This window comes from Orcinus orca, chromosome 2, assembly GCF_937001465.1.
Source record: "Orcinus orca chromosome 2, mOrcOrc1.1, whole genome shotgun sequence".
Taxonomy (NCBI): Eukaryota; Metazoa; Chordata; class Mammalia; order Artiodactyla; family Delphinidae; genus Orcinus; species Orcinus orca.
The window spans coordinates 6,853,269-6,881,078 of NC_064560.1; the positions used below are offsets into that span (position 1 = coordinate 6,853,269).

At 48.3% G+C, this 27,810-nt stretch overlaps 1 protein-coding gene across 1 annotated transcript in view; it reads left to right on the forward strand.

The window, feature by feature from the left end:
- FAM171A1 (family with sequence similarity 171 member A1) overlaps positions 1-27,810 on the forward strand; it is a 124,775-nt gene that overhangs the window by 65,313 nt on the left and 31,652 nt on the right. Inside the window, exons 3-4 of the mRNA XM_004278598.3 lie at positions 8,041-8,133; positions 25,159-25,317. Coding sequence (XP_004278646.1) covers positions 8,041-8,133; positions 25,159-25,317 — 252 coding nt within the window. The remainder of the gene's footprint in view (positions 1-8,040; positions 8,134-25,158; positions 25,318-27,810) is intronic.

Sequence of the window (27,810 nt, forward strand, 5' to 3'; positions counted from 1 at the left end):
TGGGTACTTACTAGATTACCAGTTTGTTACAAAGGCTATTAAAGGAACAGCTGGATGGAAGAGACGCGTAGGGCAAGGTCTGTGGGAAGGGGTGTGGAGCTTCCATCCCCTCCAGGTGCACCACCCTCCCAGCACCTCCAAGTGTTCACCAACCAAGAGGCTCACCAAACCCCATCCTTTTGGTTTTTTATGGAACCTTCATTATGTAGGCATGACTGATTAAATCATTGGCCCCTAGTGATTTATTCAACCTCCAGCCCTCTCTCCTTTCCTCCCTGGAGCTTGGGGAGGGAGGCGGGTGAGTTCCAAAAAGTTCCAACCCTCTAATCACATGGTTGTTTCCCCTGGCAACCAGCCCCCATCCTTGGGTTATCTAGGGGCCTTCCAAAAATTACTATATTAACTGAAACTCCCATGGTAAGTGGCTTGTTATAAATAACAAAATATACCTTTATTGCCCTTATCACTTAGGAAATTCCAAGGGTTTTAGGAGCTGTGAGGCAGGAATGAGACCAAGAGCAAATATATATTACTTACTATAAATCACAATAGCACATTACCATTCACCGCTGCAAAGCAGCCGGTCTACCACAAGGGGCTAGGATGGTCCCTGACATGGGTTCAGCTGGGGATGGAGTAGGTGGGAAGCAGCAGACGGTGCCGCTTCAGTCCCCTCACCTCAGGCTCCATCTAGTGCCTGGACCGCATTACCTGCCGGCACTATTGCTCTGAGGCTAGCGAGGGTGGGCGGGTGGGAAGAGCATGGGCTTTGGACCTGGGTTCTGGCTCTGGGTCTGTGCTTGAACCCCTCCAGCTTTGATGCCAGTCTCTGCAAAAGGGAGCTGATACCACGTAGTAGAGTGGTTCTGAGTAAAAAGGGGTTCATGCAGGTGCACTAGCTTACAGTACCTACAACATAGTAGGGGCTTGATAAACGTGTAGCATCTAACACAGTGCCTGGCAAAATGCCAACATTAGTGCTCATCTGTGTGCCACTGGACACGCCCCATCAGGGTCCCTGCTGCCCCTGGGGCACATGGGAGCTAAGCGTGACTGTGCCCGTCTTTTCCAGCCCCAGCATCTACCCTCAGCCACAAAATTCTCTTTAAGTTCAGTTTACACTTACTGAGTAGCTACTGTGTGCCAGGCAGTGCCCTGGTCACTGAGGATACAGATCTAAAGACGCAGAACTCGCCCCTAGGGGCTTCATCGATTAGTTATGAAGTCAGCCACAGAACCCGATGCCTCCTGATGGGATCAATGCTCTGATAGATGTAGGTGCCTACGGGGATGCTGGGGACCAGTTCACTGACCTAGGTGAGCAAATGAAGGAAGGCTTCCTGGAGAGGCTGAGAGGGGAGCTGAGTCTTGAGGATGAATAGATATTAGCATCAGAAGGTGCTTGTATAATGATCCCGATTCCAGGACTCAGCCATTCAGACTGGGCAGGTGGACCCAGGAGTCTGCGTTTTCACAAGCAACTCCTACCCGCCCCCCAGGCTGTTCATGGATAAAAATGTTCACTATAGTTTGGGACCACTGCTTTGAGAGCTATGGAAAGTGGATTTGAAATAGGTACAGCTGAGGAAATCCTTTAGCAAAATGTTAGAGAAAAGGAGATAAACCTGAGAAACATTTAGCAGGTAAAATCCAGAAAGCCTTGGAGAATGGGTGGGAGAGATGTGAGGGAAGGGACGCGTGAGAATAAATGGAAGTTGAGTCTCGAATTTCTGGCTGCTGATGGAGTGGATGGGATAACAGACGGGCGGTGGGCTTGGGAGACCTGCCACCGTGTGGTTCCCTCGAGTTGACTTGATCGATTGATGCCGTCAGCTGAAAGAAGCCCTCTTTCTCCCTCCCGTGTGCACCCCTCTCTCCAGGCTTGGGGCTCAGGCAAAGGTGGGTGGAAGTGGGAGTGGAGGTGGGGAGATGGGGAGAAAGGGGTGCGTGTCGGGATTGTAGGTGGTGATGAATTTAGCATGGATTAGATTGGAGCTGCCTCTGGGACGCCAAGTGTATTCGGGCTTTAGTTTGAAAAGAGTTTGGGGCTTAAGAGGTTTGGAGGTGGAGGTGGAGTTTGGGGTCATCAGCAGCTTTTAAGGGAGACTCAGAACAGTGATCTCACCCAGAGAGTGGAGGGGAGTGGGCCTGGGGCAGAACCCTGGGAAGGCCAGCACGATAAGAAAGGTGGTCCTTGTTAGGTTCTTGCTAAAGAAAATGTTAGAAATGACCTCCCCCATTTTTCATACTGAGAAATCACTGGAAACAACCCTGGGGGAAGTCTAAATGGTATCCAGACACCTCAACTCCACCTTTGCTGGGGGCGGGGGCGGGCAGCAGCACAAAATACCACTGATTCTCACCATCACAGGAGTTACGTTCTGCAGAGTCACCGTGAACACTGAGTTCGTGAATCCTGAGCCATTGCTCCCGGGGGAAGTGCAGGGTTAGGTTCCTGAGAGCCTCTGGTCACGTTTTCATCCACTGATCAGTGCATCTCCTTGTTTGATGTGTGTTTCTATTGCAAGATACCTGACTCAATATATATTGTTCGTTCATTAACCTTGAACTCATGGCCGACAGCACCATAACTCATGGCTAAGGGAAGCTTGTCTAACGTGTAATAAGGCACATTTCAGCCTCCTGCAGTTAGAAACACTGGACAGCACTTTGGGCCAGCACTCAGGGGCTGTGTGAAACAGGGAAATCACCAACAAAAAGCACAAGAATGCAAACACTTGGCACTAAATTGATTGCAGGAAGGATGCTTACGGTGTGAGAGCTGAAACGAGAAGGCAGAGCGTCCGTCGCCTTGGTCGACCTCAGCTGGGAGGAGACTCAGACTTTTGGCCCCTCTGTACGTACACGTAGAAAGCATCACAAGTATCGACTTGGGGTTACAAATAACCTTTAGCAAGTAGGCACATTTGCAAATACTGAACCGACAAATAAGGACGGACTGTACTTTAATTACATTTGTTTTGACTTTGTTAACATGATCATTTGAGAAAAAGGCAACCATTTTCATAATATCCATTCTTCTTAAATGAGTAAATAATGGTAAAAAAATGTAGTTTCATTCTAAGAGTTTTGGACTAGGCTTGAAGATGCCTGGGTTCTAGGCCTGCCCGCCCCCAGCTCTGCCCACACATGGGGGCCCATCACAGCTTTCTGAGCCCAAATCTCTAGTTTCTAAAACCAAATCAGTTAGACCGAATAATTTTCAAGGACCCTCCCATGTCTTTCTTTTTCTCTGCTTGCCCTGTCAGCATAACAAGATCCTCTTAACTAGAATCTAACAGAAAACGTGAACAAAACTTAGACTGGTCTGATGTGAAAAACAGAGTATACTATTGTTTTCACGCCTATTGTTGAAGGTGCACTTTTGGTATCCCAGGTAATTGAGCGAGGAGGAGAGAAGAATTGGGAGCCTCTTCTAAAATATTTTTAAAATTTGAAACTAAAAAATAATTTCTTTACTACATGTCCGCACGTGGTTTTGTTTGCATACGCGTTCTTATGAGATTTGGGAATAGATTTCTTTTCTCAGCCTTGACAGTAGTTCCTGGAGGATGTGGGTTTTTTTTTCCCCTTGCATGGAAGGGGCTACATATTGGGCACCAGGGAACCACAGCAAAAGGAGAGTACCCTTTACCTTTGGTAGCAGGTAGGAACAAATTTAGCTATATGAAGTGACATCCATCCACTAAAGACTGTGATTCCACATCTTAATTATTTCTAGCTCTATAGCTCAGGCCTTTTGCAACAGTTCAGGGCTACTGCAGTGGCTCTGGCCAGCTCAGTCTGACCCCTTCAAAACGCCCTTTACATTACTGACCATTAGTGTCTTAAAATGTATTTTAAATATATATTTATATTATTTTTATAATATAATAATTTCACATATTTATATATTAGATATATGTATTTATATATGGATGTATATTTATACATCCATATATATATGCAGGCAGACCTCATCTTATTGCACTTTGCAGATGTTGCATTTCTTGCAAATTGGAGGTTTGTGGCAACTCTACACTGAGCAAGTCCATCGGCACCATTTTCCCAAGAGCATTTGCTCATTGAGTGTTTGTGTCACATTTTGGTAATTCTCCCAGTATTTCATTATTATTATATTTGTTATGGCGATCTGTGGTTTTCGTGTTACTTTTGCAAAAAGATTACAACTCACTGAAGGCTCAGATGATGGTTAGCACTTTTTAGCAATAAAGTACTTTTAAATTAAGGTATATCTGTTGTTTTTTAGACGTGATGCTATTGCACACTTAATAGACTGCAGTATAATATAAACGTGACGTCTGTATGCATTGGGAAACCAGAACATTGACGTGCCTTCCTTTATTGCGACATTCGCTTTATTGGGGTGGTCTGGAACTGAACCCGCAACATCTCCGAGGTGTGCCTGTATATATATATATCTGTCTAACTACGTTATATGTCTGCCTAAAGGCATCTGATGTCCTCAGGATCAAGTTTAGACTAAACAGAACACAGGGACCTCCTCCCCAGCCGCTTCTCCCTACGTTTCTCACGGTCTGGTCACCCTGGGCAGTTTGTTATTCTCTGAAGGAATCTGGCATTGTACCCGCTCTGTGCTTGTCTGCACTGTTGTTCCTTTACTGTTCTCTCTGCAAGCTTGTCTTCTATCCGTTCATTCCCAGTGTGGTTGTTCTCTGCGCTCAGAAGTGTTCCAGCCTCTCCCAGGTAGAGTTAGATGTTCCTTTCTCTCTACTTATCAAAAAACAAGACAGCAGTCAGCATCTCCTCTCTGATGGGTAATATACCGTCTGCCTGCAGGTCTGAGGCGTCTCTGCCACCTCCTGCCCAGGAAGCCCTTGCAGGGGTCTCTACCACCCACGTCTCATCATAGTCATTACAAGAAATCGTCTTTTCTCATATATGAAATAGGGTTTGCGGAAGAGTTTGCTGGAGCAGTTGTCTGATGTTTGGAAGCACCAAATGCTATAGGCAAGAAGCGTTTCGAAACATCCTGTAACGGTCACACACATCTCGAGAGACCAGTCACAGGTGATTCCAGCTCAGAGTCCCCCAAGCCAGACAACACACAGGTTTTCAGGACCAAGGAAATGCCTTCAGGCTCTGTGTGAGCTCTTGAAGGGAGCAGTGTGGTCCAGGTCTGTCCCTAGAGAGGCGGGGAGGACAAAGCCATGGTCTGGAGGTGAGCTGTTCCCTACCAGCACCAGCAATCTGGTTCTTCTTTCCTGGCCAGTAGGTGCCCTGTGCCCTTGGGTGAAGGGATCTCTGTTTAAGAAGGTTAAGTTTCCCTGGGACGTGGTTCTGCAGGATTTACCCAAGTCAGGCTTCCTCCCTTCAGTCCTGGCTCACACACAGGACCTGATCCCCCCTCCCGCAACTTGGTATAGATTTTTCTTCCAACTTTAAACCCCCAAGGTGAATTCTTTTTTTTTCTTGCTTGATTTATTTTTGAGATATAATGCATATCACCGTCCGATTCACCATTTTAAAGTGTATAATTCACAAGGTTGTGCAACCGTCACCACTCTCTACTTCCAGAATTATTTTCTTCACCTCCAAAAAAGCCCTCACGCCCGTTAGGATTGACTCGCTGTTTCCCATCCCCCCAGCCCCCAGCCACAGCTAATCCCTCTGTCGCCATGGATTTGCCTGTTCCACATATTGCAGATGAATGGAATCCTCCAGCGTGTTGGCCTTTTGTGTCTGGCATCTTTCACTTAGCATGGTGTTTTCCGGGTCTGTCCATGTTGTAGCATGAATCAGCACTTTATTCCTTTTTATGGGTGAACGATATTCCGTTGTGTGGATAGACCACGTTTCGTTTATCTGCCCATCAGATGATGGCTATTGGGTTGTCTCCACTTTCTGGCTAGTATGACTGATGCTGCTGTGAACATTCATGTGCAGGTTTTTGCATGAACATATATTCTCAGTTCTCCTGGTTATATACCTGGGAGTGGAATTGCCGGGTCACATGGTGACTCTGTGTTTAGTATTTGAAGGAACTGCTGGATTGTTTTCACAGCACCAAGGTACGTCCTTATCTTTGTCTTGGCACTTGCCACGTTCTGTTTGTCCTACAGCTATTGGTTGTGCGTCCAAGTCTCCTTCTAACGTAGAACCCTTGAGGACACAGACTGCCCCCAACATTGATCTGTTCCGCACGTCTAGCTCTGGGCCTTGTACATATTGGCAGCTAAATGAATGGAATAAATGTGTAGGGAGAAGTGTCATGTCCAAGGCCAGCCGCTCACTGGTCGCCCCTAGCATTGTGCAGAGCCGGCTGTGCCAAGTAATTGATATTCTTAGCATTTGATGTTTCTGGTTCCTAATATTATCCTTGAAAGTTACTTTACCTCTCTAGGCCTCCCTTTCCTCCTCTTTAAACTTAGAGACTTAGGCTGGATGGAGTCCAAGAAGCCTCTGAATTTGAGTCCGCGAAGCATAGCAGTCGAGGTCAGACTCCAGAGTTCAAATCCTGGCTCCAGTATTTACCAGCTGCGGAGTCTTGGACAAGTTAATTCCTTCTCTATAAATCTGTTTCCTTACCTGTCAAATGGGCATGTTAATAATACCTATTTCATAAAGCTGTTTTGAGAGTTAAATAAATTACCAAAATTAAAGCACCTAGAATAATGTCTGACATGTTAGTGAGGGTTCAGTAATGTTAGTGATTATTGTTATTCCATAATATGTTGATTTGTTTTTTTCTTAAAATTCATGATCTCCCCAGAAACATGTAGGCTTTGTGAATTTTTTAGTTGGAAGTCCAGGTACTTAAACAAGAATTTTAAAACATAGCACAAGTTCTGTCATCTTATTAGTTCCCAGAGTAGGGAAGAAAGTTGTTTTTTTTTTTTTTATCATGAGGCACACAGTAATCTAAGCACATATTTTTAAAGTCTTTCTTAACGTTAATACCCAATGTTTTACATCCATGCCGTGTGTACATTGTAACTTTTAATAGATTCCTAATGGGAGGAGGTTCAGATACTTTACTAACAGCTTCTAACGAATAAAAAATACATAGTTGACTATTGTAGGGCAAGCAGTTGTTCTAGAAGAGATTGCAGGACTCTTTGGGCGTTTTGAAAGCCTTTTGCTAATAACACTTAAAGGAAAAATGGTTTCTTTTCTCTATGTTTACAGTACTTCTGATACCCGATGGGTGGGTTTTTTCTCAAGCCAACCAGCTCTCCGGCTCTCTGGACACCCACTGGGTGACCTGCAATTCAATTCAGTTCTGACAGTAACTTTCCAGAGTTAGCTCAGAAGCCACAGGTTAAGGGTTCAGTCCCACAAGACCAAGTACCACTTCAGACACAAGCCCCGGGTTGTCACCTGACCAACCAGCTATAAATCAGAGGTTCTCATGAGCCCCTCCCTGGGTTCATTTACTATCATGGCTCACAGAACTCAGGGAGACAGTTACATTCACGGGTATATTACAAAGGATATTATAAAGGATGCAGTTACACAGCCACATGAAGAGGTACAATAAGGTGAGATCCAGAAGGGTCCAAAAGGAGCTTCTGTCCCCGTGGTGTTGGGGTGTACCATCCTCCCAGCACACATACTTGTTCACCAGCTTGAAGTTCCCCAAAGCCTGTACCTTGGGGACTTTCATGGTAGCTTCATCAGTCATGGCAAGCATGATCGATCATGAGCTGTCCACCGCCTCTGTCCTCTCTGGAGGATGGCAGGTGGGACTGAACGTTCCAAGGTTCTCATCATGGCTTGACCTTTTCGGTGAGCAGCCCGCCTCCAGGAGCCCACCCGGAGTCTCCTCAACAGAACAAAAGATACTCTGATCACTCAGGAAATTACAAGGGATTTAAGAGCCAGGAACCAGAGGCAGAGACCAAATATGTATTTATTATTATGCCACACTGCGAAACATCAATATTGCTGACTGAGTTGAAATCAGAGAATCCAAGGAATGCAGAGTACTTAAAAAACTGGAGTGGGCATCTTGATTTAAATGTTCGAATTCCCTCATATCCATCCTTGTTTCTGCAGTGTTTTCTTCACTGAGCCTGGGCCTGCTTCCAGAACGATCTGCTACTCTGATGGTGTATGAAGATGTTGTCCAAATAGTCTCAGGATTCCAAGGTATGTTTGATAGTTAAAAAGAGACGTGAAGGTAACTCTGGGGCCAACTCTGAAAATCTCGTGAGGGATGACTCTCGTCAGGTAGTGATGGCCGTGAATGTGTCCACAGCTGGAAGTAACAATGCCTGCGGTCCCTACGAGTGCACGACACATTGGCATTTTTGTAAAATGTCTCTTGGCTGTGGCCTTTTTTCTTCTCGGCCCAGCCTTTAAGTGCATGAGAGGGAAGAAGGGGCTCTACCCTCTGTTCACACCACATCTCTCTCGTCGCCGAAGGCGAGAATATTCATCCTGGGGTCAGAGTCCGGACCCTGTCTGCGCCTCACTGACCATTGGGCGGGGTCTCTCTGAAAAGGTTCATAAGCATTTGAGAGTATAGAGTTTCAGGTTTCTTGGGTTTTTTTCTTTGGCCACGCCGCATGGCTTGCGGGGTCTTAGTTCCCCGAACAGGGAATCCCCCTTAGTTGCCCCCTGCAGTGGAAGCACGGATTCCTAACCACTGGACCCCCAGGGAATTCCCTAGAGTTTCAGTTTTGCAAGACAAAATGGTTCTAGAGATCTGCTGCACAACAATGTCAATACACTTCACACTAGTGCACTGTACACTTAAAACTGGTTAAGATGGTAAATTTACTGTTATGTGTTTTTTACAATAAAAAAAAAAACCTCTTCCCTTACCAAAAAAAAAAAAAGAAAAAACAAAATGTTCCTAGGTGTTCGAGTGTGGCCTTTTTCTCTCCCTTGTCCCTCGTTTGTTTGTTTTTTTGTTTTGTTTTGTTTTGTTTTTTTCCGGTACGCGGGCCTCTCACCACTGCGGCCTTTCCCGTTGCAGAGCACAGGCTCCGGACGCGCAGGCCCAGCGGCCATGGCTCACGGGCCCAGCTGCTCCGCGGCATGTGGGATCTTCCCAGACCGGGGCACGAACCTGTGTCCTCTGCATCGGCAGGCGGACTCTCAACCACTGCGCCACCAGGGAAGCCCCAGTATTCCTTTCTTTTAATACCATTTTACACCAGTCATTCTCTACCTGACCACATCCAGGTGCCATTTGCAAACGAGGTGACCTGATTTATTCCTTTTTTTATCGAGTAGCTGTGGGAACGTACAAGGAGGTTCACGTGCTGTTCTTAGAAGACGTATGTAAAGAGAAATAAGTAGAAACGTCTGGGAGCGTACGTGACTCGAGTTAGGAGAGAAAAGAGGAACAGAGACATAGATTTTCATGTCATCTGCGTAGTGAAAGCCCTAAGTTAGCATCTATTTTTTCTCCTCCTAAGAGAGAGCAGAGCTAGGCCCAAATCCTCAGCACCCTTTCACGTTGGAACCACACTGGGACCTACTGGCCTTGGTACCTCCAATCTCTCTTTAGTTAGCTTTGCTATTGTCGTTTCACAACTGAAAGACAGTGGAAGAAAGTGAAAGATAATTTTTCTCCTCCAGTCTTACTGAGATATAGTTGACATATACCTTTAATGACTTGAGATGTGTATATATTCCACAATGATCACAACTGTAAGTCTACTTAACATCCTTCACCACACAGAGTTTTTTCTTGTGGTGAGAACTTTTAAGATCTACTCCCTTAGCAGCTGGCAGATATACACTACAGAATCGTTAACTGTAGTCACCACGCTGTACGTCACATCCCCAGGACTTACTCATTTTATAACTGGGAGTTTGTGCCCTTTGACCACCTTTATCTGCTCTCGTCACCTCCTTCCTCTGGTGACCACCAGTCTGTTCTGTTTCTGTGAGTTTGTTTGTTTGTTTTTAAGATTCCACTTATAGGTTGTTTGTTGGTTTTTAAGATTCCACTTATAGGTGACATCCTACAGGATTTGTCTTTTTCTGTCTGATTTATTTCACTAAGCGTGATAGCCTCCAGGTCCATCCATGTTGTCCCAAATGGCAGGATTTCCTTCTTTTTTATGGCTGAAGACAGTAAGTCCCCTACATACGAACGAGTTCCGTTCCGAGAGCACGTTCGTAAGTCCAATTTGTTCGTAAGTCCAACAGAGTTGGCCTCGGTACCCAACTAACACAACTGACTATATAGTACTGTACTGTAATAAGTTTAGAATACTTTTCACACCAATAATACATAAAAAAACACAAAAAATAAAGAAAACATTTAAAATTTTACCGTACAGTACCTTGAAAAGCACAGTAGTACAGCACAACAGCCAGCATACAGGGGCTGGCGTCGAGTGAGCCGGCAAGAAGAGTTACTGACTGGAGGAGGGAGAGGAGGTGGGCGACGGTAGAGCTGAAGGATCGTCAGCAACAGGAGACGGAGGGCAGGCGGCAATTTCACTCATGCCTGACGTTGATGGAACGCACATTCGCATCTTTGAAAAGTTTGCAACTTGAAGGTTCGTATGTAGGGAACTTACTGTAACATTCCATTGCATATATATACATATACGTGTGTGTGTGTGTGTGTGTGTGTGTGTGTGTGTGTGTGTGTGTACACACATTTCCTGTATCTCTTCATCCATCAGTGGAAACTTCAGTTGTTTCCATGTCTTGGTTTTTGTGAATAATGCTCCTGTCTTTGCCTGAATAAGTAACTTCTGACCCTGGGTGACCTCAGCCGCTCATGGCCACACTGGAACAAGTGGCTGGAGGGAACCTCACAGCTGCATCCACTGGTTACACAGACCACTAGGTGGGCATCAGCCCTGCAGGACCGAGGCCACTTCCTAATTGTTTCCTGACTCTCCGAGATGGCTATCTCATGCCCTGTCACTCCCACACTGCCGTTTTCTCCCGCTCTGTAGCGGGTGAGCGTTCAAGCTCGTGTATCCCCCAGAAGTGCTCCCCTGAGCGTCCTGTGCTCCAGCCACTGCCCTGCTTCTCTGCTGTCCTTTGGGAAGGACTTTGCTCCCTCATCTCTGCTTTCTCGCCTCTCCTTGCCTCTTCAGCACACTCCGGTCCGGGCTCCTCCCTCAGCGCTTCATCAGAGTGTCTTATGGCCCCCGTGCGACCAGACCTAAGGTCACCTCTCTTCCTCTCCCGGGATGTCCGCACAACATTCAACACAGACAGCTGGTCACTCTGTCTTGAGACTTTCTTCCTTTCACTTCCGTATCATGCCTTGCCTTTCTTTCCAGCTCTCGGTTACTTCTTCTCTGGACGCTCCCATGACTGTCCTGGGCCTCTGTTTCTTCTTCCCAATGCTCTCCCTAGAGGAGCTCATAGACCCATGGCTTTCATGCGCCCTGGGCACTGATTACTCCCAATTTCCCCCTAGAGGGAGGCCCTTATTTGACGTCTTGACTTGGGTGTCTGCCAGGCATCTCAGACGCAGCAGAGACGCACAGAACTCTTGATGTTTTTTACCTTCCATCTCAGTGAATGGTGTGAACGCACACCTACGCATCCAGCCAAGACTCTAGGGATCATCCTGATTCTTCTCCTCACATCTGGTTCTCCTGCAGACCCTCTTCTCTCCATAGGTGCTGCTACCTCTGAATCCAAGACACCACCATTTCCCCCAGAGAACTGTGGTGGGTTTCTCACTGGTTGCCCTGTGCCCACCCTTGCCAACCTGTAATCTAATCTTCACAAAGTTACAGCGATCCAGTCGCCTTGCTTCCATTCTTCAGTGGTCTTCCCATTGTACTTGGAATAAAATCCCAATTCCTTACACTCAGGGCTGGACAGCCCCTGGCCCTGAGCCTCTGGTGGCTGCCACCATTACCTGGAAGGTCGCCACTGATGAGAAGGGGCAGAGATTGTATCTACACACAGAGCATCTTCCCTGCACCCCTTCCCCCTCCGACTTCCCTTTCAGCCCCACAATTCCCTTTGTCGAGCTCTTCTCCTTCACGGCCACCTTCGACGTGCCCGGCACCCTCATGGGTCATCCCTTCCCAGTCCCCCTGCCCAGGAGCGGCACTAACCTTAGCAAGGTGTTTGTGACAAGGACTCAAACTGCAGCCCATAGGGTCCATTGTTATGGCCACGCTTTACCCCATCATGGTACCAGACCTCCTCGCCACCCCCTGCTCTGCTTCTCCCTGCCGTCTTCCAGCCCCGATGCTGAATTGTCCCCTCCAGTGGCTCCGAGGGGGTTCATGAAGGACCTCGGTGCCCGTGTCGTCTGCCTTCCGTAAGCAGAGTCACCTTCTGAACATGCAGCAGTCCTGATGACCTACATCTCCCATGAGTCACACAGAGTTATGGCCAGCCTGGCCCTTTAGCCCGAGTAATCCCACAATGGTTATCCCTCGGTCTGCCCACACTTGCCTTCTTTTTTTTTAAAGATTTATTGATTTGTTTGTTTGGGTGCACTGGGTCTTAGTTGTGGCAGGTGGGCTCCTTAGTTGTGGCTTGCCAGCTCCTTAGTTGCAGCATGTGGGCTCCTTAGTTGCAGCAGGCAGGCTCCTCCTTAGTTGCGGCTCCAGGACTCCTTAGTTGGGGCACGTGGGCTCCGTAGTTGCAGCAGGCAGGCTCCTTAGTTGCAGCACACGAACTCCTAGTTGCGGCACACATGTGGGATCTAGTTCCCTGACCAGGGATCGAACCCAGGCCCCCTGCGTTGGGAGCGTGGAGTCTTAGCCACTGTGCCGCCGGGGAAGTCCCACACCTGCCTTCTTTCTGCTGCCCACATGTTGCACATTTGCACTGCATGGCCCATGCCCTGATTCGGTCCTGGTCTCGGTCTCCACCCGGGCCACTGCAGTGGCCTCCAGCCAGTGTGCTGGTGTCCGCTCGCTGAGCTAGCGTTGGCGCTGGACTTGAGAAGATCAACCAGATGTCCCATCTCTTGTGTCTCCTCCCAACACACCTTGCACTGAGCTGCCCGAGTGATCTTCCTGGAGCAGAACGCTTTGCCCACAGAGTGAAATCCCACCTCCTTACGCAGCATGCCCCGGCCTCCTGACCTGGCCTCAACCTCCCTCCTAAGGGCTCTTCTCCTTCATGTCTTGTGTTCTAGCCTAACTGAATTTCTTTTTCTGTTTTCCACCTGAGATGTCCCACCCCATCTTCCCAATCTCTCTTCAAATTCTCCTTGGACATCAAGACCCACTTCAAGGCCACACCCTCCAGGAGGTCTTTTCTGTGTCTTCCCTGGAGACGAGATTCATGCCAGTGTCTTGTCCTTCACCTTCACCTGCCAAGGGACCACCGACTCAGAGGGGTCACCAGTCCATAGTGTGGCCAGGGGCTGGGACCCAGCTGGAGGAGAATCGCTGGAGCCATCAGTTCTTCTCTCTCTTCCTTTTACCGGGGTGGGACTGAGAACCCAGAAGAGATGAGACTCTCAGCTGACTGTGTGGTCACGAGATGCAGTGGGTCTGTAATTACACCAGGTCATCTGCAAGCCCAGGTTCGAAGGGAACAGAAAGTATGAGTCAGAAAAGGGAGCTAGTTGGTAGCAGGCCAGAGAGAAGCAGACCGCAGACCGGGATTTGTGGAGTCATGTTAATGGTACAGCATTCAGGTGAAATCCACAAACTCCTGCCACGTGGTCCCAGAGCTGCCCTGAGCCCAGACCCAGGCCCGTGCCTTCCACGCACCCCCCGCCCCCAGCTCCAGCCTTGGATTCCACACATCCTGTCTCCCTTATGCCCCCTCCTGTCCTTATCAGTAATCAGGAGGATGGATTAAAACAGCCCTCCAGCTGGGGGTTCTGTATCCGATGCCGCCCCTTCTGCCATATTTGGTAGTAATATCTTACCTCCCGGACTAAAACTGAAAAACCTGAAGAACAAGGAGGGGGTCACGTTCACCTTAGCATCCCCAGGGCCTGGCCCCATGCCCGCCTTCGGATCCGTCCACAATGAGCAATTCACTGAAGGGTTGAGTAAATATTTAAAAACTGTCCAAATCCCACCTTTCTTTGCACTTCCTGTATAGATCACTCAAGCTCGGGTTAATTATTTTCTTTGTTGTGGCTGCTAAGAGGACCGTTCACATGTACACACACGCACACAGACATACAGAGTATTTGAGTAACTCTCTCTCTCTGAGGAGCAGGAAGTATGGTCGTGTTAGAAACCCAAGGATGTAAGACATTCATGGCAGCTTTCGTTATGGTAGTTTTTGTTATGGTTAATTTATTCAGTCTAGTGTATCACTTCCCTCCTCTATGTAACCGGAAACTGAGAACCATTTATTTCTCCCTTGCCAAAAATCTCATTTACATTCCAGCTTTTTTAAATTGTCTACATTTTAATTTTTTAACTTACGCCACTTTGTGAATTTGACTATTGCTAGTTGTACTTTTCCTTGTCTCAGTAGAGTTGAGGCACGGCAGGAATAACACTGGGTGAATTTGTTTCACGTTTTCTTACCAGTTGGAAGGAGAGCCACGTGTAGATAATTTTTGGTCTTTGCAGTTCTGTTCCATAAAGCGAATACAGAACTGAATTTCTAAATAATATATCAAATTTTTATTCTCAAACTGGTCAAGTGTAGGTGCATTTTTTTTTTTAATGGAATCAGAGGAGAAAAACATAAACTCTTGCTGATCAGAAATGTAAGTACTGTCAGCCGTTTGAGTTTTTGTGTGTTGCTTGGATGTTACCGTGTGTCAGATGATCCCCCCAAGGAAATGGGGAGGTAGTGTGATGACAGTTTGACAAAGCCTCACCCGTGTTATGTGCATAGTTTTGGGTGATGCCCCGTTCTTTGGTTTTACGTGACACTGAAGCAAAAGATTTGAAAGCACAAAGGCCACTGGGTGAGAGAGGTGGAGACAGGAGAGGCGGGGATGTTCTCTATGGGAAGATGTTCAATGCTTCAGGTGAAGTTTTTGTTTTGAAATGTTTACAACCAAATAAACTAGAATAAGCTCATGGTTAATGAGAGTTTTCCTTGAAGAATAAAAGACTACTCACTTGTTTTCCTCTCTCTAGGTATGGTATCTATTTAAATTCTGACCATACACACCCTAAAACTATTCCCATCAGACGAGGTGGGATTATGTGCAGTGCCTTCACACACACACACACACACACACACACACACACACACAGAGTAAATGCATGTTTCCAATGGAACTGGCCTTAGCATTCGATTTCATTTGAAAAGTGAGGAAAGTGATTGCGTTGTCATTGTTGACACTATTTTATATAGAAAGCCTGGAGCAGTCTTATGATAACAGTGTGGTGAAGGGGAAGGACCAACATAGTCATTGATTAACTACGTATAGGGATCTTTCCCAACAGAGGCTGGGTCTAAAAGTATGCTCGTTATCACAGAATGCTTGCAAATTGCTTTTACATTTTTTTTATTGAAGTATAGTTGATTTACAATGTTCTATTAGCTTCAGATGTAGGGCATAGTGATTGATATTTTTATATATGATACTGCATTTAAAGTTATTATAAAATATTGGTTATATTCCGTATGTGGTATCTTATATCCTGTACCTTATTTATTTTATACCTAGTAGTTTATACCTCTTAATCCCCTACCCCTGTCTTGCCCTTCTCCCCAATGGAAACCATGAGTTTGTTCTCTGTATCTACAAGTCTGTTTCTGTTTTGTTATAGTCATTCATTTGTTTTCGTTTTTATATTCCACATATAGGTGAAAACATACAGTATTTGTCTGTCTCACTTCATTAGGTTTAATACCCTCTCGGTCCATCCATGTTGCTGCAAATGGCATTATTTTGTTCTGTTTGATGGCTGGGTAGTATTCCACTGTGTATATATACCATATCTTCTTTATCCATTCCTCTGTTGATGGACACTTAGGTTGCTTCCACATCTTGGCTACTGTAAATAATGTTGCTATGAACATTGGGGTGCATGTGTCTTTTTGAATTAGTGTTTTCATTCCATTTTCTTCGGATATATACCCAGGAGTAGAATTGCTGGATCATATGATAATGCAAATGGCTTTTAAACTTTGCAATGAGATCATAGGAGAGTGGAGAGAGAGAACACTTGTCAATTGCTTTATAAGGACCATTTTCTTTGAGAGTTTTTTGTACTTTGCTGAGGAACTGGAAGCTTTCAAGGAGGAGTTTGATGGTGATTCCAAAATGTAACCTCACGACGATGAACCATGAGGTAGGAGTCGTTGCTCTACTGCCGGCTCTCTCAGACCTTCACGCTGTCTCGGGAGAAACAGCACGTTGTCGACTCAGAATGTGATGACGGTAAATAAGGAAGTACCGTCAAGATGCGCCGGGCTGCCCGTGGCTGCACTGTCATCAGGCCAGCTGGTACCCCCCAAACCAGCAGTGTCCGTCCTGCGGGGCCTCTGCGCTGCTCTCTTTACGGTCCCCAGGACAGTCCCCTTTCTGTTCCCCAGGCAGTGCTGTCAGACTCTCCCACGCTCTGCACACACCCCCGACCTGCGTGCCCTCCTCTTAGCCATGACCTTGACGGTGGGTCCAGGGAACACAGAGGCCGTCGGGGAAGGCTGCTTTCTGTGGCCTGCTTTTCTGCATCCCCTTCTAAGGGGACATTGTGACGTGGCTCCCCGTGGCTCCCCTCCCACCAGGAGCCTCGTCACATCAGAGTCAATCCCTCGTCTAATCTCCTCCCCTCCCACCTCCCTCTGTTTGCGCCGAATCTTCCATCTTTCTCCTCTGGTTCCTTCTCAGCTCCCAGAATTACGAAGCCCGCCCTTCCAAGGAAACCCATCTTAATCCCTATTCCTCACTTCCTTTCCCACTCAAACTTCGGAGCCGTCTGCCCTCGAGAATTTCCTTTAGGGATTTCTCGTGCCAGCTCCGGTGGCCTCGTCCTCCCTGCATCCCCGAGCTGGGGTCCTTCCTCCTGCACGTCCCCTCCCTCCTTGTCTCCTGTTCACCGCTTCCCCGTCTCCTCCCCGTTTCTCCCTTCCCCGCCTCGCCCACATTCCAAAGGTGGCTTTCAGCTCCAGCCGCCTCCTCTGTTTTCTTCCCCGAGGCCACCGTCTTTATTTGCAGCTACGTCATTTCTCACCGAACATCTCACAGGAGCCTGGCTGACGCTCTGACTCTAGGATTTCTCTACCCACAGCCACCCCCAACTCTGCTATCGGAATTTGGTTAAAACGAACACGATTCCTTCATTCCCGTTCCGAGAACCCCCGGAGACTCTCTCCCCTGCAGGTTGCCTCGAGTTCAGACTCCTGACCGGGGTGCACCAGGCCCTTCACGAGACTCCCCCTCTGTCCGGAGCCCACACAGCCTGCACGGGGCTCACGGGGAGGCCTTGGCCTCTAGCCACGGTCCAGATGTCTGTCACCCCTGGAATTTCTCTCCTGGGTGGCTGATGGTTCTCTGCTGAAGCTTCTCCTGTACTTTTTGGGCGTAACCCTCTATTTTGGCATCAAAACAGTATGATGATTCAGCCATTGCCATGACTACCTTCTCTACCCCGGAGTCCTAGGATGTCAGGACCTTCATCCTCTTCCCCATCATGTATCCTGTGCCCCGGGGCAGAGGAGACTCTGTCCGTGTCCTCTGGGTCATTCTGAGGACGCTCAGAGTATCTTGTGGAATTCTCTCAGTCAGGGGCAGTTTCCCCCCAGGGGCATCTGGCAATGTCACAGCTTGGGAGCCACTCCTGGCATCTAGTGGGTAGATGCCGCAATGCACAGGACAGCCCCTGTCCCCCAGCAGCGTTGTCCCCCAGCAACGTTAATAGTGCTGAGAATGAGGGATGGTGACCTAGTCAGAATTGAGACAGACCATTACTAGGACCCAGTGAGTTGCCTGGAATAACTCATCTTTACATTTAATCCTATAAGCATTCCCAGAACGTGGTACCATGGGTTTCACAGGACACCTGCTCTTAAGGAGCTGCCATCTAAACGGGGAGAGGCGGCGGGAAGTTATTGCTGATCCCGTACCTGGTATGTACCAGGAGGCAATGTGAGGCATCGTATCAATGCATGTGTGTTCTGAGCTAACATCCTAGCAGCCATATCATGAGACAGGCGTGGGCCACACCCACTTTCAAGATAAAGAACCCAGACCCCAAAGTCACTCAGCTCAAAGGCGGTGGAGGAGAGATAGAAACAGAGAGATATACACAGTGATGCTCCTACGCATGTCCTCTTCTCATGGCGCCTCTGGTTAGGGAGATGCTCAAATACACAAATAAATACAATACCAGGCGCAGGAAGATGGGTTCTGTAAGAGACATACAGGTAGAGTTTAGAGCTTGGGGTGGGATCCAGAAAGGCCACACAGGAGAGGTGGCCTTGGAGGTGCACCTTGCATGACGGGTAGGATCTGCAAATAGAGACGATGCGGAGAAGCTCCAGATGCGGGGAAGAACGTGAGCTCGTGAGCAGAAGCAGAGCTGCATGGGCCAGAGGATGAGGGCCGTGGCAGTAATAGCAGAGCATCTGTTCTGACGTGGGCAGGTGTGCTAGGAAGGGACGCAGAGGTCGGAATTCAAAGAATTCATTTCCACCTCGTGCAAACAGAATGACTGTGGGCCTCTCTGGGCCTCAGTTTCCTACCCCGTAAAGAGAGGAGAGAGCTCCTTCTTCACGGGATTGTTGTAGGTTTTTTTTTTTTTTAATTTTTATTGGAGTCTAGTTGATTTACAATGTTGTGTTAGTTTCAGGTGTACAGCAAAGTGAATCAGTCATATATATATATATATATATGTATATCTCCACTCTTTTTTAGATTCTTTTTCCATATAGGCCCTTACAGAGTATTGAGTAGAGTTCCCTGTGCTATACAGTAGGTCCTTATTAGTTATCTATTTTGTATATAGTAGTGTGTATATGTCAATCCCAATCTCCCAATTCATCTCTCCCCCCTTATCCCCTAGTAACCATAAGTTCGTTTCTGCATCTGTGACTCTGTTTCTGTTTTGTGAACAAGTTCATTTGTACCCTTTTTTTAGATTCCACACATAAGCGGTATCATAGGATATTTGTCTTCCTCTGTCTGACTTACTTCACTCAGTATGACAATCTCTAAGTCCATCCCTGTCACTGCAAAGGGCTGCATTATTTTGTTCTTTTTTATGGCTGTGTAATATTCCATTGTGTACATGTACCACACCTTCTTTATCCTGCTGTAGATTATTAAGTGAAATAATGTGTATGTAAGATCTTTGTAAATTCTAAAGTGCTGAACTACACCTCCCATGAGAGAAGTGGGGCAGCAGTTCGGGTCTGTGTTGGTCTATGATTGTTGCCGCTGTTAATTTGGGAAGCGGTGGATCCATTGAAGGTTTCTGGGTGGGGAAAGGCGGTGATGAGAGTGGAACTGGAGAACCATCAGTAGATGAGGCGGGAAAGGGGTGAGGCTGAAACACAGGGGAAGTTAGGAGCCTTTTGCAATAGTTGAGGGGTCACGTCACAGGGTAGTGTAGGGTGGAGGCAGGACGGAGGGAAAAGAAGATGCTAGAAATGTTGATAAGGGAAGATTGGACCGTCCTGGCACTTGTGTGACGAAAAGCGATGGTGGCAACCTGGAGTCAAACACAGGTGTCGGGCGGCGGGGAGCGGGGCTTTAAGTTGGACAGAAGGTAGTGATGACTTCAGTGTCTGACGGGCATCCGAGTCGAAGTGCAGAGGATGCGGCGGGAATGCAGGCGTGGAGTCCCCGGCACGACCGGAAGGTAACTGGTGAGGCTCCAGCAGGGAGGAGAGTCAGGCAAGTCAGGAGAGTCAGGAACAGCAGAGGCGACTGTGGTGAGCCTTCGGGAGCTGTCGCATCCGAAGCAGGAGGAGAAACAAGCACTCATAGAGGAAAAAGCCGGCTTCTCTGGGGAGAGCGGAGTGCAGCACCGTGACCCCGCGCGGGGGCGGGGAACAGCGCGCATCATTGTGAGTAGCTGGAGGCAGGAAGGCGAGCCAGGGTCACGGGTTTGCAGATTATACAGTCATCAGGTGACATTTCCAAGGGCGGCGTGGGGGAGGGGGGTGAAAGCCACGTCCCTGGGCGTTGAGGGGAAAGAGAGGAGGCTTACGGGGATAAGAGCGAAAGTGGTGTCTTGCTGTGGTTTTTCTAGCTGAGGAAGAAAGGAGTATATGTGTTGGTTGGGGAGGAAAAGCTTCTGGAGAGAGGTTTTTGATGAAGGCAAGAATAGTGGATCGAGTCACATCTTGCAATAAAACAAGCAAAAGTTAGGAAACTCGGGTTGACCTTGGGGGAGGGCAGGGGCAGAAGAGGCAGCAGAGAAGAGGGAAAAAAGATTTTAAAGTGCAGCCGGAGGGGGCTTCCCTGGTGGCACAGCGGTTACGAATCCGCCTGCCAATGCAGGGGACACGGGTTCGAGCCCTGGTCCGGGAAGATCCCACGTGCTGCGGAGCAACTAAGCCCGTGCGCCACAACTACTGAGCCTATGAACCACAACTACTGAGCCCACATGCCGCAACTACTGAAGCCCACGTGCCTAGAGCCCGTGCTCCCAAGAGAAGCCACCGCAATGAGAAGCCCACCCCAGTGTTTTTAGTAGAGTTGGATTTGAGCATTGGGGGGATAATGGTGGAGCCCCAAGGAGGATGGAGGATGACACAGCTGCTGTGGGGAGTGTGGAGGAGAGGCATCCACAAAAGAGGGACAGACCTGTCCCCCTCCATCCTCCCCTCCCCACCCAGTCAGGTCCGCCTCCTGAAATGCGTGGGAGCTCAGCAGCTTTAATCCATAAACTTAGGCTTAAGGGCATAACCACCCCCCAACCCGACACGTACCCACTTTAGATCGTATTTACGCTGCGGCTCAGAGTACTTCGACCCTTACACCCCTCAGACGTTTCTCGGGGCATTTCATCAGGCAGAGCCCGTGCTCCTGTGTTCAGTCCCCCAGCGGCATCACAGCGTGTGTTCACAGCGTGTGTCAAAGCAGCTGGACCAACCACACCCTCTTCGAGTAAACCTGCCCCAGCATCGCCCCTCTGTGCCCCCCACTCCTCCAGAAGTGGGGGACAGACACGGTGTCTGTTCAGGGAGTGAATTCTTCTGCACAGAAAAGGGAAGGGGGGCAGCAGGGGAAGAGGAGTGGGGAGAGAAATGCATGGTGTGCCAGGGAGAGACAGAGGCAGAGACATGCACACAGAGACAAAAAGGCAGAGAGAGAAGCACGCACAGGGACAGAGAGAAATAGACACATACACAGAGACAGACAGAAAGACACTGAACTGTGATGATATGTGATATCACTTATATGTGGAATCTAAAAAAATAATACAAATGAATCTATTTACAAAACAGAAATAGACTCACAGACATAGAAAACAAACTCATGGTTACCAAAGGGGAAAGAGCAGGGGAGGGGGTAAGGGATAATTTAGGAGTTTGGGATTAACAGACACACACTACTATATATAAAATAGATAAGCAGCAAGGACCTACTGTATAAGACAGGGAATAATATTCAATATCTTGTAATCTATAATGGAAAATAATCTGAAAAAATATACATATAACTGAATGACTTTGCTGTTCACCTGAAACTAACACAATATTGTAAATAAATTATACTTCAACTAAAAAAAATGAGGAACTGGGACCTCTTTGGTGGTCCAGTGGTTAAGAATCCATCTTGCAACACAGGGGACTCCAGTTCGATCCCTGGTCGGGGAACTAAGATCCCTCATGCCACGGAGCAACTAAGCCTGCACGCCACAACTGCTGAGGCTGCATGCCTCAACTACTGAGGCTGCATGCCTCAACTAGAGAGCGTACATGCTCTGGAGCCCATGCGCCACAACTACTGAGGCTGCATGCCTCAACTAGAGAGCCCACGTGCCGCAACTACTGAGCCTGCACAGGCTTCAGAGCGCCACAACTAGAGAGAAGGCTGCGCGCTGCAAAGAAGTATCCTATGTGCTGCAACTAAGGCCCGACGCAGCCAAAAAATAAATAAATGAGAAGAACTAAAACCTAACATCTCTCAATAGAGTAAAAAACATTAAAAAAAAAAAATGAGGAACCAATGACAAAAGTAGCCACCTCTTTAAAATCTCCCTCAATCTGAAAGGGATACCATTTTAAATTGAATTTAAGGAGGACTTCTTTAAACTTCAATTTATTAAAATTTAAAATCAGAAAAAAAAAAAAAAGAATGGGAATGAGACGCCCAGTGGCCCGAGAGCTGGGAACAGCCTCGGTTGTGTGTCCGGGTCCCAGGCTGGTCCCCATAAGGCCTGGCTGGGCTAGTTTCCTGGCGCTCAGCAGGACTCCCCTTCATCTTTCAGCAACGTCCCCTTTTCCTTGGTCCAGGATGAGTGGGTTCTCTTCCTTTCAGCCAAAGGGCCCTTCACGGTGACTTCAACCTGCCCATCTCACGGGGCCCGGAGGGGCACACAGGACCCACGGTGTTCTGGGGTAACCCGCCTGGCCCCTGCTTTCTGCCTTGACCCTTGTGAGAACAAGCCCCTCTTTGTGCCATCACGCTGCAGACATGCCCTTCTGTCCTTCCTAGTAGTGAGTTCCCCGTTTGCCAGTGCATGAAACCCAGGTGGCAGCAGCATTGTTTAGGCTGAAGAACGGTGGAGAAGAGGAAACAAATCGCAGGACATTCACTAGCATTGAAAGAAAATGATAACAGGAGGAGAGAATGTTGTCACGTAGTTGGGGGTGAGGAGATGGACGAGAAAGGGTTCGCTTTGACCTTCCGTCTCTGAGGGCAGCTCGGAGAAGAAGGAAAGAGGCAGACAGCATGTGCGGGAAGCGGGCTGCGGGAAAAGGGATCGGGTGAGGCACGACGCTCCGGGCCGGCGTGGAGAACGCCCCACCCCCTGGGAGCGTGAGGCATCTGAGCCCTGTGCAGACCGAGGAGGTGACAGCAGGAAGGCATTGCTGTCATGTGAAATCAGAGGACAAGGAGAGCAGACTCACAAGAGCTGAAAGTGAGAAGATTCAGCTATGTAGATGCCAGTGCATCACCATAGCTTTGTTTTAGGGACCAAGAAAGGGCATCGATGGTCTAGAACAGGACCGACGTCCATGTCCACTTAGCTTCGGATAGGACTGTTGTGAGTTTGGGCACCTGGCTGCCATGGGATCTAGAGCTGGGCCAGTGTTTATGGAGAACCAGTCATCTGAGAAATGCAGTCAGTGATTTTCAGGTGCCGTCATGACCGCCTTGGTCATACATGGTCAAGGCAGCCCACCCCGTAAGTCTGTGTTGGTGGTGAGTCCATTTTGTGGGCTCACCTGTCAGAAGAGACTTGGATTAGTTGATCCTTGGAGCTCCAGAGCTCCGTTATTCTAGAACACTGCTTTTTATTTTATTTTATTTTATTTTGCAGTTTGCAGGATCTTAGTGCCCTGACCAAGGATTGAACACGGGCCCTCGGCAGTGAAAGCACAGAGTCCAAACCACTGGACCTTCAGAGAATTCCCCTAGAACACTTCTTGATAGGCTTATTCTTCCCTTAAAAGTTTCTTTTTTAAAAAAAAAATTTATTTATTTATTAATATTTTCGGTTGCACCGGGTCTTAGTTGCAGCAGGCAGGCTCCTTAGTTGTGGCTCAAGGGCTCCTTAGTTGCAGCACACGGGCTCCCCAGTTGCGACATTCAGACTCCTAATTGTGACATGCATGTGGGATCTAGTTCCCTGGCCAGGGATCGAACCCGGGCCCCCTGAATTGGGAACGCGGAGTCTTAACCACTGTGCCACTAGGTGAGTCCCCTTTAAAAATTTCTGATCCAGGGTGAAGAGGAACCTTGGTGTAGACATAAAGACCATGAACTCTGGGCAGGGCTGTTGTGTCAGGACATCCGTGGGTGGGGAAGAGGAAGCCCCCAGCCGACCACAGGGAAACGTGGCCTCCCTCAAGGCTGGGGTGGGATATATGATGACCAGAACATCAGGGCAGACCACCACGTTTGAGGAACCACTTTATTTATTTTTTTAATTAATTAATTTGATTTTGGCTGCGTTGGGTCTTTGTTGCTGCACCCGGGCTTTCTCTAGTTGTGGCGAGCGGGGGCTACTCTTCGTTGCGGTGCCTGGGCTTCTCACTGCGGTGGCTTCTCTTGTTGCGGAACGCGGGCTCTAGGCACACGGGCTTCAGTAGTTGTGGCACACGGGCTCAGCAGTTGTGGCTTGCAGGCTCAGTAGTTGTGCACGGGCTTAGTTGCTCCGTGGCATGTGGGATCTTCCCAGAGCAGGGCTCGAACCCGTGTCCCCTGCATTGGCAGGCAGATTCTTAACCACTGCACCACCAGGGAAGTCCAAGGAACCACTTTATTTTAACCCAGAGAGATGTGTACTTCCATCGGGAAGTGCTCCAACTCCCATCTCTATTCATTTTTGTCTTCACGATGTTTTTGCTGGTTGTGTGTGCAAACTGATATAGCACGTCTGCGTCTTGTGACCCTTGCTACAGCAATAGATAAAAACGGGTTCAGGTTTTACAGTCAAAATAAGACCTGGAGCAAAGTCAAACTGCGGATGGTGTCACAAGGTAACTGCGTAACAGGGTCACTGGCTCAAGCCATCCTGCACAGAGTTGAGTTTGCTGAAAAGAGCAGTTCTCACATCCTTTCAAGAGGCTCATCATAGAATCTGTAACATGATCCATCGCGAGTCAGATGCACCCACCGGAGTGGATGGAATGCCAAAAGGCAGCGTCCGCCGAAGGGAAAGGACTCATTACTGTGGGTTCTTATTTGCAGTGTCTTGTCCAGCTGCTGGTCTGTTGCCCTGCTCTGCTTCAGCTTGGACCAGATTTTACCAGGAAGACTAAGGATGTGTCTGTAACGGTGTCAAAGGGTCTCTCCTGCCTTGTTTGTATCAAGAGATTAATTGTCACCTACTCATTTCACTTACATGGACTTTTTCCCAAAACGCTACCCCTACCCATAGGCGAAGGCTGGGCAGTGAAAAGACTGCTCACAAACAGAGCTTTTTGTGAAAAACCTAAATAACGTTCTGTGTGAAAGCAAACGTGACAATGGGCTGTTATTTCTCTCCCCATAATAACGTGCTGTCATATCTCTGTGCCCGCGAGAATGGGCGATGTGAGGGGATGTCGAGAGGAGTGGAGACGGGGAAGCCACGCTGAAACCTTAGAGGAGCTTTTCCGGGGTTTGCGTTTTCTGGAAACAGAAACCGCCCCTCCGAGAGGTAACTCCAGGGTTCATTTCCGCAGGTGCCCGGCCGCAGCCTCGCGTGCATTTCCAGAGGAGAGCTCTGCGGCTGCCGGAGAACACCAGCTACAGTGACCTGACAGCCTTTCTCACGGCCGCCGGCTCCCCCTCGGAGGTGGACGGCTTTCCTTATTTGCGGGGACTAGATGGAAACGGAACAGGTAACTCGAGGCTCGTTTCTTTCCAGCCGGGCAGTCTGCGTTTGCATCTTTATATGCGTTTGTGTCTTTATAAGTGGGAGAACCCAGCCCGAGGTGCAGAAGGGCAGCTCTGTCGTCTACGAGTTCAAGGGCACTGAAAGTGTCATTTGAGGACTTCAGCCTGCGCCACTTTCATGAGCTTGTCTCCCTGAGCCTCTCTCTTGGTACCAGTTGCCTGAGCTCTCCGTTGGCCAATGAAGTATATTTAATTCCCAGAAGTTCTTTTAATTGAATTTTTTTAAGTGTCCGATCAGAGTTAGAGGTTTTCTGTCCCCCTGTTCTCAGCCTCGCCCCACTTGACCCCGGAACGTGTATTCGGTGAAGCAGCCTGCCCAGCTGTTCGGAGATGCACTGTCCCCGCCGCCCCCCCCCCACCCTGGGCACGTGTCACAGCTGGGGGGGGGGTGGCCCTGGGCCTGATTCCCAGACGAACACACCATGCCCCCTCCCACCAGTACAGGGAGCACTTGGCGGGCAGGGAGCCTCTGGGCTCCACCGGCTGAGTCCATCCAGCCTTTTCTCACGACCTCCCTTTCTCTGAGTTTGTCCTCTCTTTGCCTTCTCCTCTCCGAAGAGTGGTGAGCCTTCATACTTGACTTTGAAACATCTCCCGGAAGGCCTCTAAGTCCGCTTGGTCATTCTCACCCTAGGCTGGCAGGACACACACTGCTCAAAGATCACAGAAACTAAAAGCCACCAGCCAGAAAATAGGTAATCGTTCCTTACCAGTGAAAGACTGCCCTTACCTCCGTTCCCGGCCGACAGAGCTCGGTGCTGACGTGGTCCCCGGTCCTCCTTTTGGTGAATGGATGGTGGCCGAGTCTCACGCCCTGAATCGTTTTCCTGTCTCCCCCTCTTCTTTTCCCCAACACTTTACACGAGTCACAACATAAATTTGAAAACCAAAGGCTGTTCTGGGTTAAATCCCGCTAGGTGAGTACGTTACTGCATTTCCCAGGGACGCTTTGATTGAATTTCACTTAATTGTCTAGTGCTTTACAGAAACGGATCATTCTGCAAAAGCTTTTTATACCTGCCACATCTGATCCGTTTTATAGAATGTTAATAAACATCTGGTTACAGATCAAGCTCACGTGGTGATTAGTTCCCTGCTTTTCTTCCCTCTGCGATACCCGTTTGGAGAAACGTTTCTTCTTCCTTGAATTTTTGCATGATAATGATGCAATGAATATGTCAGTCACTGACCACCAGAAAAGTTGCATGGTGGTCATCTTAAGTGAATATTATTGGGAAGAAAAAAGTTGACTTTTCATTTAAATGGACAGGCCTGGGAGCAAAGTAGTGTTTCGGGGAACAGGATAATCCGAGGCCATCATGAAACCTCCATTCAGTCTCCATCATAAAGCCCCGAGTTGGAAGAACAGCCTCGTTCCTTGGAGCTCATTCAGTTTTTTTCTGTGCCCCAATTCCAAGAGCTCTTGAATAAATTATGAAATCCGAGACGACAGTAAGATAGAGAAGACATAGGACTATTGATTTTAGAGGAGTTTGTTTTATTTTAAAATCACTCTCTTATTTCAGACGGAAGAGAGGAGGTCTTTGGAAGGTTACATTCAATTTGTTTTCCACTGAAATAACTGGCCAGTTGACCTAGGAAGCATCAGACCTCCGGCCAAGGAAGGGCACCGTGGTGTCTGCCTAGCACCCCAGCAGCCCATCAACTAGGGATTCTCTTCTGCCCCACGTTGGCCTCCCGTTTCATAAACCGCATCTAACAGATTGCAACTTAGTGTGAGAGCCTGGACCACACAAACCCGTGTGAGGTGACAGGTTATCACCAGAATTCAGCAAAATAAACAGAGGCCACAAATGCAGTTGGAAAGAGGCTGGTTTCCCCGCCGTGTCCTAAGGGGGGTTGTTTATTTCCCCCCCTTTGGAGGGATCCAGAGTTGTAGACAGAGAAACGCAGCCATGTGGAGGTTTCAGTCCCTTCCTCACTTGCTCGTTCCCCTGCACCCTCATACGCTCTCCCCTGTGGTTGCCAAGAAAGCGCAGACCTGTTCCATGATGCTCCCGAGGGGTTTTCAAGAAATTACTTCTGCTCGCAGATCCAAGAAAGCAGAGGAGTCAGTAGTATGACTAATGTCCAAAGCCAAACAGAACCGGAGATGCTATCCGAGCAAAACCCCTCTTGTTCTAAGTGATGAATTGGGGGCCTCCTAGCTTGGTCCATTGTTGCTGCTTTTGCCTGACAGACACCTGTCTTTCTTCGGACATGATGGGAGTCAGGTAACATCAAGACGAACAGGAAGGAGAGACTCCTTATATGGAGAACTCAGTGTTGTGTTGCCCTCTAATAACGAGGGCTGGAAGGAAAACAGTGTAGCCCTTCACAGTATGTCCAGAATAAAGAAAGTGGGAGGGTAGACTGTCATCTGGAAGGCATGGAGTGGAAGCAGTGAGAGAGGCAAGAGGCCTCAGGAGAGCAGGTAT